Source organism: Morus notabilis, unplaced genomic scaffold (assembly GCF_000414095.1).
Source record: "Morus notabilis unplaced genomic scaffold, ASM41409v2 Scaffold443, whole genome shotgun sequence".
Lineage (NCBI taxonomy): Eukaryota > Viridiplantae > Streptophyta > Magnoliopsida > Rosales > Moraceae > Morus > Morus notabilis.
In genome coordinates, this window is record NW_010360382.1 from 21,691 (window position 1) to 34,286 (window position 12,596).

Genomic DNA, 12,596 nt, shown 5'->3' on the forward strand with positions numbered 1-12,596 from the left:
CCTATCTGATATAGGCGCCACACACAGGGATAAAACCCTAGAGTGTGGCCGGCCACCAAGTGGATAAGGGGAAGGGATTTTTTGTTCCAAATTCAAAATTGGAGATAAGGATTTGATTCTATTTTGAAGTTTGACTTCTTCTCTTTAAATATGAGAAAGATAAAAAATTGTAGAAACAATTTTTAACAATTATTGAACCCTAGTTTTTGAGTGTGGCCGAAATTCTCATAAAGGAAAAAGAGAACAAAATATTTTTCTCTAAAAATTCCACATCGTGCATGCGTTGGTGTTTGTGGAAATTCGAGTGTTTAAGAAACCTGTTTTGTCTCACGTGTGCCCACACACACGTCTACGTGGAATCAAGGAATTGACGTGGAAGACTTTGGTATTCTAAACACAAAGCTTGGAGCAAGAACTGTTCGTGGTCAAAGAAATTCAAGTTATCATCCGAGTCGGCTTCCAGGTATTTTTTCGGTTGATCCTTGAATCATGTAAATTAATGTGATTAATTTATTCGTGCATAAATTAATATAATCTATAGAGTATGTCAAAAGTTTTATGAAAATTTTTGTTATACACGATCCGCTGTTTTTTCATCCCCACGCTTCCGCACCCGAATTCGATTCGGGAACCAGCACAAGGTTCTTGCTTCGCTAAGCAACGGGACGCGGTTTCCATTAATTCTTGAAGATCTTGGATCATATCCCATATTTGGCTACGGGTTTCGTCACATTGTTGGCGGGGTTCGTATCAGTTGGTATCAGAGCTTAGGATCGTCAGGTTTTGCTATCCTTTTTTTTCTTGTTTAACTTCCGTTTTCTTTTCTTAGTCTAAAAAAAATCGCCCAATTATGGTTAAGGTTTTGAATTCGAAAAAAAGAATTGCGATTGTTGCTAGTCATTGTTATAAGTATGAGTCCAAACCCTATTACTGAATTCGAATTCAACTTGGGTTTTACAAAGTCAAAAAAAAAATTCAGAAAAAAAAGGAACCTCACGAAAACTGCTATAACTTTTGATACAGGAATCGTTACAGGACGTATAATATATCAAATCGAAGATCTTTTTGAGTCCTACAATCCTCACTAGGGAAAAGCCTGATGACCCTGTTTTTGGGGCTAACAAAAAGCTTGTTTTCAATAGTTTCGAAACCCTTAAAGTTTGAGTGTCAAAAAAAAAAAAAAAAACTTCCGTGACAATATTTAAATTCATTTGGATTAAGTCTTAACTTGATTGACTACTGAAATTCCTTTTCTTATTGTTGGTTTAGTTTTGAAATAACTAAAAAGAAGAATACGAGAAGGAAAAAAAAGGCAGAGTGTGTGAGCATATTAGAGGGTAAAAGCCAAAATTAACTTGAGTGAAACATGAGTGAATTCGAGTGAAACACGAGTGGTTTGAATAAGTTAGTCTTCGAGAGAAGTACTTTTTTTTAATCATGTCGCAGGAACCGGAGAAAAACATAAGCGAAGAGATTCCACCTACCGTTATCACGAATGTGCAAATACAGGCATTAATGGGGGAGATGAAACGGATCATGAGGGTGGAGCTCGAACACATACATGAGAGTTTAGATAGGGTGGAAGAGGGAACACCACAGATTAAACCATGACCGACTGCTCCAAGGAAGAACGTGATGCCTCGAAAGGAGGTGGAGGATAATGGAGAGTTCGAAGGGGAAAATTTAGAGGACGAGTTTGATAGAATGTCAGTGGGCAGCCATAGGAGATATGGACGGAATAGAGAAGTTAGGGACCGAGCGGATAACAACTTGGGAAGTATCAAGATTAAAATCCCTGCGTTTCAAGGGAAAAGTGATCCGGAAGCATATCTTAAGTGGGAAAAGAAGATGGAGTTGGTTTTCGACTGTTACCACCACTCCAAACTAAAGAAGGTAAAACTTGCTACCATTGAATTTACTAATTATGCTATTGTGTGGTGGGACCAGGTATGCACCAATAGGAGGCAAAATGAAGAACGTCCTATTGAAACTTGGGAGGAGGTAAAAAGGGTGATGAGGCAACGGTTTGTACCAAGCCACTACTACCGAGATTTATACCTCAAGCTGCAAGGTCTCCATCAAGGTAACCGGAGTGTTGATGAGTATTTTAAGGAGATGGAGATGACAATGATTAGAGCCAACATAGAGGAGGATCGAGAAGCAACGATGGCCAAATTTTTGAATGGGCTAAACCGAGAGATTGGCAACACAATCGAGCTACACCATTATGTGGAATTGGAGGATTTCGTGCATATGGCAATCAAAGTTGAAAGGCAGCCCAAGAGGAGTGGTCCACGACCAAGACCAGCCCCTCAAAATCCGAGTGCAACACCTTGGAAGCCGAACTATCCAAAAGAAGAAGAAAATCCGACCACCTTCAAGGCCGAGCACAAACCAACAACCAATACCCCATCCTTTCAAGGTAAATCAGCCCCTACTACTACTCATTCCAGCGAGATTAAGTATTTCAAATGTCAGGAAAGAGGACACATAGTTAGCCAATGTCCAAACAAGCGAATTATGGTGATCCGAGAAAATGGAGACATTGATTCGGAAGATAAAGATGATCTAGAGGATATGCCACCATTGGAGGACGCCCCCATAAGAGAAGAAGAGATCGGGGTAGATCATGGGGAGATGCTTGGGCTAGTTGCACGTCAAGCCTTAAACATGCAAGCTAAAGAAGAGGAAAAGGAAGAGGAAGCACAGCTGGAGAACATCTTTCACACTCGTTGCCACGTGAAAGACAAGGTATGTAGTGTTATTATCGATGGTGGTAGTTGCACTAATGTTGCTAGTACTTCAATGGTTGAAAAACTTGGGCTCACAACACTTAAGCACCATCGCCCTTACAAGCTACAATGATTGAATAATAGCGGAGAAGTTAGGGTGAGAAAACAAGTTGTTGTACCATTCTGAGTTAGTAAGTATGAGGACGAAGTATTGTGCGACGTGGTACCAATGCAAGCGGGACATATCCTTCTCGGAAGACCATGGCAATTTGACCGGCGTGTGCAACATGATGGCTTCACCAACAAGTACTCATTCACACACAACCAACGGACTATCACTCTATTTCCATTGACACCAAAACAAGTCTATGAGGACCAAGTGATGTTGCAAAAACTTAGTGAACAAAAGAACATGAGAGAGCAAAACAAAGAGAGTTCGGCCAAGGAGGTTAAGCGAGCATTAATTTCAAAACGGCCGATGATTGAACCCATGTACAAGGAGACCTCTTTACGCACTAACCAACTTGATTCTTTGTTGCCTAGTGTTGTTGTTTCTCTCTTGCAGGAATTTGAACAACTACATGAGAAGGTACGGCTGATTTTTGAGCCCGGTGATTAGGTGTGGTTACACATGAGGAAAGAAAGATTTCTGGCACCACGGCATACTACGTTACTACCTAAAGGAGAAGGTGATGATTTGAGGACAAATCCTTTTCAAGAGGGGGGGAATGATGAGAACATAGCCATCAAAGTTAATCCGGAAGAAAGACAATCAACCTTAAACGTCCATCAAGCCATTGCATGGCCAACTTGCATATTCCAAGAGGCTTAGGCACAATTTCCAGCAAGGGACCAAGTCAAATTGCGGATAAAGAGTTAATTTTATCATAATTCTATCTTTTTAGGTTTAAGTTTCAATTTAAACATTTAAATTCTTAGGCATTTTTAAGGAAGGAATTAGACTCAAATTCGGATTCCTTCCCTAGGATAAGTTTTTAGGCGTTTTTAAGGAAGAGATTAGAGTCAAATTCGGATTCCTTCCCTATAAGTTATCTTTAGGCGTGTTTATCTTATCTTTAGATGTTTATCTTCATTTAGGCGCCTACCTCATTAAAGGTAGGATAGGACTTTTACAATTTTTAAACCTTTCAGCTTGTTTTCGGTTATTTAAGGCTGAAATCCGAATTTAATAAAAAGTTTTTTATGTTTATTCACTTTGTGAGATATTCTTCTTGAGTTCTTGAAGAACTATTCCAAACTTATCAAGGATTTCCTTGTGGCGTTCAACCTGACTTATCAAACGGAATTTTCATACTCGTTTGTGGCGTCTTCACCATACCAAGGTTCTTGCTTCGCTAAGCAACGGGTCGCGGTTTCCATCAATTCTTGAAGATCTTAGATCGTATCCCATATTTGGCTACGGGTTTCATCACATTGTTAGTAGGGTTCGTATCAGTTGCTAGGGTTGATATCATTTATTTGTTTCTTTAATTTCTCCTCTCTCTGAGTCTCCCCACGTATACACATATATTTATATACACACAATATATTCTCCTAACACTAATGATCACCATGACATATCAAAAAAAAAATTGCAATAGTTCCTAAACTTTTGTAATTATATTCCAGAGATAGTTTCCATTGAATATAGTGCTGCTTACATAATAAAATAAATCATTTTAATTATTGCCTTTGTTTATCCAAAAAAATAATAATAATAACAAACTCAAAGAAAAAACAACCGGGCTTTATTTATTTATTTTATTATACAATGCAGGATCAAACATGTGCCCTCTTAATCTAAGCCGAGCCCCATGATTTTATATCCTCTCCTTGTAATTTAAATGATTCTAAATTAATTTCACAGCTATGAGCGCCCCAATATGTTGATTAAGAAGGCGTTTGGTTCATGGATTCAAAATAATGATTCAGAATCATTATCAATTTACGCGTATTTTTTATGAGAAAAATACTGTAGTGAGCAACGAACCATAATCCGAACTATGACATGAATCTTTGCTCCAAACGCACCCTAATTATTTTGCGAATGAGAAGATTTTCACGTATGAAACTCCATGCATGTGAAGACAAGGAGAAGAAAGTATGTTACTTGTTCGTAACTCATAAGTGGACGTTATAATTAGCTCAATTACGTACGCTGGCTGCGCATGCAGGCTAAAAACCAAGCATAAAAAAAGTTGTCACTTGAAATTTAAATCACCGACTACTTTTTCTAATTAAATGAACGGGATTTTCCAACCATAAATAGCACATAAGGTGAATTCAAATGATGCAAAAAAATAAAAAAATAAAAAATAATAAAAAAAAATAACATATGCCTGGTGAAGGTTCTAGGAAGAATCGTCTTTTTCCATTTTTTTTATTTCATTTTTATTTTTATTTATTGGTCAAAGCATCCATACACAGGCCATTTTCGTCTTCCCGGTTCAAATTACGTAGTCCTTTTTTTTTTTTTTTTTTTGGGTTTAAAGATTCATGTCGAAATTTTAGCTCTTCTTTTAATTATCACTTCCCTAACCCCAGGAAACAGGAAAGAAGCTTCGGCATTTCTTCGCAGAAAATTTGCATCGGAAACAGGAAAGAAGCTTCGGCATTTCTTCGTAGAAAATTTGCTTCTCAAATTAACGAAACAATTCTTTCATCCTTCTTTCACCTCAGAGTTTCTGCCACTTTGACGGTGACGTCTAGGTTAGAGGTGGAAAGGGCTTTAATTATTTAATTACAAAATACTGTTTTCCCAAAATTTTTCTCCTATAATTTTCTAAATTTTTGTTCAGTTGTTTTCGGCTGCTTCTCTCTCTCTCTCTCTCGAATTTACTTTGTAGGTTCGTTCGAACTTTATTTCCTTTATATTTTTTTGATAAATTTCTTGCTTATTAAAAAAAGGTTTTTTAATGTCAAAGAACGATTTTATTTACTTTGTGTATTTATTTTGTAAGGTGCAGGCCGGGGTTGGTGGGTGGGAATGGGATAGTATCAAATGTTTCATTTGGGGCTCAAACTTGTGGAAAGCATTTAAAATGGAGTTTTTCTGATAGGACTAAAAAATATAAATTAATTATAGTTAGTTATTTTTAAATTGTTAGATTTATATTAAAAATTATTTATTTTATATATTTTTTTAATTTAATACGATTTGACCAGATCGAACGGTTAGAATCCGACACTACCGGTAGGCCGGCCTACCAGGAAAGATCCTTAAAATGTATTGACACTTCATATAGATGGATTTTTTATTACGTTTTTTTATGTATCTCATTTTTTCCATCTTCTTTCATTTTCCTTTAATTAATAATATCATGTTATATCAATTAATTTTTTTTTCTTGGCATGGTCTTTTAATTTAGCATGATACGTTAACTGATATGTTATTTTAATGTACGTGACAAGATAATATTAAAAATGAATATGGAAAGACATGAATAAAAGGATACTAAAGCTGAAGCGTAAAATGTATGGTTCCATAATGTACTAAAATATAGAACCACACATTTTCTGGTTATATGGGATAGTAGAAAGAATGAATACTAATATAAGGAGTTAAGGACGCTTTGTGAGGAATAGTCATTGAATTGTTCTGGTTGGCCTTGATTTCGTAATGAATTTTGAATTATTTTAGGGGCTCTTTATATATATATAGTAAAATCCAAATACTTAAGTTGAAATATGGAAAAAATTTTGCAATATTAAAGAATAGTAAAATTTTATATAATAGAAATAATATCTATATAATTATATAGTTTAAAATATGACATTATTATCATAATTATTATATCACCATTATCAATAGTTTCTGAATTCTTTTTTCTCTTTAAAATTAATTTATGTAGTCACTTTCATCTCATATAAATAATTGCTGAACTAAAAAAAAGTCTCATAAATAGTTCCGTTGATAATATCTATATAATTATATAGTTTAAAATATGACATTATTATCATAATTATTATATCACTATTATGGATAGTTTCTGAATTCTTTTTTCTCTTTAAAATTAATTTATGTAGTCAATTTCATCTCATATAAATAATTGCTTAACTAAAAAAAAAAGTCTCAAAAATAGTTCCTTTATTTAATTATGAATGAAAACCGTTAACTTTATCTCATTAAAGTCTCCAAACTTTCTTTCTTTAGAAGTCCTTAACTCCTTATATTAAAGTTTTAAATTTAGTCCCTAAACAAAAAATAATGCCAAAAGTAATTCATTTGTTATATAAATATGCCAAAGTTATACCATATGTAATACCTAAACTAATATATATATATATATATGTCAAAATTAGTTTCTTTGCTACATACATGACACATTGTCCTTTTTTTATCTATTTATTTACGTATGTAATTTTGATAAAAAAAATTTAGTGATTTTAATTGCCCCCACCATATTAATTAATTTTCTCAAATTAATTATTGTCCCATAATAATGTATATTTTTATAACTATCTTTTGTATTATATCCATTGTTATCCTATTATATTCCTAATCTAGCACTTTAGTGTTTTTTTTTTAATTTTCTTGATAAAAAAAAAAGAAACAAATTTACATACAAATTTAATTCAAAACAAAACAAAAAATTAAAACCTATCACATTCGAAATTCAACTAAGAAGATAATCCTCGTATATATATGACCTATTGTCAGAATCTTTCAACGCCAAATTAAGAGAAAAAAATTCCCTAAAGAAAGAGTAAAAGCAATTAAACACAAACTGCAGTCAACAAATACTCCAAGGTGTGTTACACGACTATTCTATATTTTTTAATGTATTGTTACAAAAAAAATAAAAATATTTTGTTCATGTGAGGTTATTTAGAAACTTAATGGGTAAAACCACTTTTTTTTTTAATTTACAGACTACATTTATACAACTTCTCATATTTTATTGTTTTCCATCTATTTATTTAATAAATAAACTAATATTAACGGTTTCTATTTAAAATTTAATAAAAAAACCATTCATGAGACGATTTTTAAGTTTAGAGACTTTACAGGATAAAATCAACTACGAGGAATAATTCTAGAGAGAAAAAAGTATTCAGACACTATTTATGAATTTATTAGGAAATTTTGCCGTGTTGTATTGATCATTGTGGATTGGGGTGATTTTTACAACTACCCTTCAAAATGGTACAACAAGTTATTATTAACCCTCAAATATTACTCATTTTATTTCTATCCTTTTAGACTAAATATAGTCGAACATTAGTCAGAAGTTCAATATGTAAATTATTAAAATACCTTTAAAGTTAATTGCTAATTTACAAAATCTAGGCTGCCTATGATCGCCGTCTGGTGGACCTCTAGTGGTCAGCCAGCGGATCTCCGGTGGCCATCTTACGGGTTCTTCAGCGTCGATCGGCAGGTTTCCGACGGCCGTCCGACAAGTTCTCATGCACTAGCCAGCGGGTCTCTAACCGCCGTCTGACGAACCTTCAACAAGGTCTCTGTTAGATCTGAGTTAATTACATTCAGTTGCTCGAGTAAAATAAAGTGCAGAAAGTAAAGGAACACACAATATGATATCGCAGTTCGGTGCGCACACCTACTCTACAGGACCACGCCCAGACAATAAACAATTCACTATGTTCCAGAAATTACAGACACCGAACAGACTTATTCACTCAATGACTCCCTCCTAGACAACAACGCCACTGTGACGAATCTCCACAATGATTTGTTTAGCGTGCACCACACATCTTCTAAACTGCACGGTGAACTCCCTTCGACCGACAGAGCTTCCTCCCGAAAGTAACAAATCCCTCTCCCGAAGGACGATCTCAATAGCGCACTAGGCTCACCAAAACTCACAGACTTTTTCTGAAAATATTCTATTAAACCTCTCCCACATTATTAGCTACCATGAAACCTTAAATAAAGCTACCTGCCTATTCTCTCCACATTGAACATCTTTCTTTTTTTTTTTAATCCAAACTGAAAACTAAATCTCCTTTTGAATCCACCTTATCCAAATTCGATTATCACTTTTTTGGCATTTGCACCAAATCCGATTATCACTTTTTTGGCATTTGCACTTTGAATTTCAAAACCCACTTTAATATGTTTGCCCCACGTCAATGCCCATCCAAAAAAACCATTCACACACACACACACACACAAAATTCGAATATACCTTTGAATTCAAATATCAATCTGCCTTATCTTCTTTTGACAAAGGCCTTATCTTTATCTCTCCAAATCTTAACTAATGTCTTATCTTTATTTGACCAAGTCTTTATCCTTATCTCTTCAAATCTCAACTTAACAAAATCTGCAACTTTAACTTCAAATCTGATTCTGAATCTTCTTTTTGCAATACGAAATCTTCTTGAACCTATTTTTGAATTTTTACAAGATTGTCAATAAATTGCCAACTAATAAAAATACCTAACAGTCTCCAGTGTCCGTCCGGCAGGGTCTCTTGTGGCCGACCGATAGTCTGTCAAACTATGACCTATAATCTGACAAGTTATGTCGGCCAGCCATAATCTCTTAGACTATGATCCATAGTCTATCAGACTATGATTCATATTTTGATAGGTTATGTCGGCCCAACTATATTCTGTCAGACTATGATCCATAATCTGTCAGATTATTACTTATAGTTTCTCAAACTATGATCCATAGTTTGAGAAGTTAAGCCAGCCGCCTGCCATAGTCAACTCAGACTATCTCATAACTATCAAATTACTTTTCTAATTTTAATATTACTTTGTAAGAATTACGCATAAAATCTATGTCAAAACAAATTTCTGATAAAAAATTTTAAAAAATATTACACAAACTAATTAGATTACTATAACAAAAAAAAAAAAAAAAAAAAAAAAAAAAAAAAAAAAAAAAAAACAAACTAGATTCCTGAATACAATCAAAATAACCAAATTAACAAAAAAAATTACATGGAAAATTAAATCTATAATCAGGAAAAAGAAAACGCAAATCATAACGAAATGGTAATAAACCAACAAAGGCCCCATTTGAAATCACTGTTGCCACCCCACCCGTCAGCACCATGAGCCAACTTCATTACGCTTAACAATTCATCAGAGAAACGGTGTCTAGTCAAGAGACTTCAAAAAATAAAAAAAATTCTTTGTGGAAAACTCATCCAATCAGATATAGCAAAATCTGCAATAATAAGCCTCCATAGCATTCTCTCTCGTTCAATTCGTCAATTCAAATTTTCAATTTAAATTGAGATATGACTTTAGCTTGATTTATTTCACCGATTCGAGTTTTACTATAGTAAAAAGCTCTCACATAAAGTCACATCTCAACTCGAATTAAAAACTTGAATCAACGAACTATACGATGTGAGAGCTTTTAACTGTAGCAAAAAAAGTTAAATAAAACTTTATGTGAAAGCTGTTAACTGTAGTAAAACTGAAATTGAAAACTCAAATCGGTGAAATGAATGATGCCAAAGACACACAACATTGAACAAGATCAACATAAAATCAAAGTAATACACTTAACAAATGAAAATGGAAAACTCCTTTTCAAAGAAACTCTCAATATTTATAGCTCACCACTCATCATGAAACTTATTAACTTACAACTCATCATGAAAAGTTCAATTTCACAAGTAAATCATAATCTCATTGAACTGGGATGGGAGAACACATCTCTAAAGAACACACAACATACAATAACTTAGACATATAACATTCAGAAGATACGAACTGCAACTCACACACTACCAAACTTCAGCACCAATCATTTTAGCTAAATGAACCTTTCATTGAAAGAATGCCAAAGGCAACAAGACACCAAAGCAAACAACCAAAAACAAATCAGTACCAAAAACTAACTAGGAGGCACCAAACAACAGAGCAAAACAGAAAACCAAGGTAAAGCCAAGCAATTTAACAAACCAAGACAATAAATCAAACTAATGAAATCAGTCTAAATAACCTTACGAACAAAATCTCAATAAACAAGGCAATAAAAATAAGATCATAACACATAAAGATAGTTTAAAAAACCAAATCTTGAAATCAAATCCCAAGATGTTCAACACAAACGCAGATCCGATTAGCATGGTTTCAGATCTGGTTTACTTTGGCTAATTAGAAGCAAAACAAACACATGAAAAACTATGGAAAACACACGTCTAGTCTAACAAGACTACAAATTGAAATCGCTATTTGAGTTTAAACACTAGTAAGTAAGAATAACTAGATGCATCTTATCAATATATTAACAGCCTTTCAAATCGATCAAACATACAGCGCAAAAAAAACATATAGATATACATATAGCATATACGAATTTGGTGATTTTGGCGGACCTCTTGTTGTCTTGTTATGGTTCATAATCAGATAAGTTATGGATAAACTTGTCAAGTTATGGTTCATAACCAGACAAGTTATGGATAAAAACCGGGAATAACTTGTCAAGTTATGGTTCATAACCATACAAGTTATGGACGAAAACAGTAATTTAACCTATTTATTAACTTATGTAAACTATTAGCCTATTAATTTTAATTCATCTCAAATCTTAACCTATTTTTCTCTTTCTCCCTTTTTAAAATGGTAGAATTAAGAGGTGTGATGTTATGGGACTAAAACATGTAGTTCTCTCCTATGGGTTGTACTCCAAGCTGTGATTGTATAAGGCCCATTGTTCAACCAGGGGCCCAATACAGAAAGAGCAACTTCGGAGTTTTTCTACTCCTATAACGCCATATTCCGAGAGAAAGAAAATTTCTCAGAGAAGAAGGGCTCGGAGTGAGGTTTGGGAGTGAAACGAACAAACAAACAAAAATTGCAAAAATGAACACAGACATCACAGCGTCGGCGAAGCCAGAGTACCCGGTGGTAGATCGGAACCCTCCCTTCACCAAAGTCGTCGGAAACTTCAGCTCTCTCGACTACCTCCGCTTCGTCACCATCACCGGCATCTCCGTCACCGTCGGCTACCTCTCCGGTGCTTTTCCATTTTCCTCAATCTTCTCTTTATCCCAATTGATTCGGTAACGAAGATATAATCGGAAAAAGGAGAAACTCAAATTGAATCTTTTTTTTTTTTTTTTCCTTTTTTCTGTGTTTCAGGGATAAAGCCAGGGATTAAAGGACCGTCGATGGTAACGGGAGGCCTGATTGGGCTTATGGGAGGGTTCATGTACGCCTACCAGAACTCCGCCGGACGACTCATGGGATTCTTCCCCAACGAAGATGAGGTAGCTCGTTACAAGAAATGAATTTGATTTTGATTTCACATGCTTAGGGTTTTGATTTCTTTTGGCGGAGTTTTCCTTCCTTGATAATCTGTTAATAACCAGACTGTTGTTCTCGAATCAAGCATTTTGACCTTTTTTTACTGAACAACGGAGTGTATTTGTATACTTCTTGTCAATGCTGAACTATTTTGTGCTCTTCTTAGAGAATAATATGGGTTTAAATGTACTCATGAAAATTGAAAAGGGTTTTCTCTGCTGGGATTCTCCGAGATGGATGTATTTTCAATGTAGGGAAGCAATAGATTCCTCATTTTTTATCAGTTGCTTAATATAATCTCTGCTTGCCCTTTTGATTTGGCGCCTTGTTTTGTTTATTAGATTAAGCTGTTTTTCTACATGAAGTTATTGGTCTCCATTAACAACTTTGCGGTCTTTAGTCATGTCCATATTGGCAAGGTTATCGTGATAATTACACTTATAGAACATTGCATTTCATATGCTTTCACTGTGGTTGTTTTTTTCTCTCTCTTTACCTTTTGAGTAAATTAGGTATGAACCAGAAACTCCCCAGAATCTACGTACCACTTCAGATCATTTACATTTATTTATATTCACACTTTCTTCTTCTTTCCTAGTAGCTTTTTAATTGATCTACTACCACGAG

The 12,596-nt window shown here is 34.5% G+C and overlaps 1 protein-coding gene across 1 annotated transcript; it reads left to right on the forward strand.

Moving 5' to 3' along the window:
* The first annotated feature begins 11,438 nt into the window (after nt 1–11,438).
* LOC21387762 (NADH-ubiquinone oxidoreductase 20.9 kDa subunit) lies at nt 11,439–12,288 on the forward strand. The gene is made up of 2 exons (XM_010096380.2): nt 11,439–11,679; nt 11,805–12,288. Exons 1-2 carry the CDS (start codon nt 11,526–11,528, stop codon nt 11,951–11,953), a joined length of 303 nt encoding a protein of 100 aa, XP_010094682.1. The 5' UTR covers nt 11,439–11,525; the 3' UTR covers nt 11,954–12,288.
* The last annotated feature ends 308 nt before the right edge of the window (nt 12,289–12,596 follow it).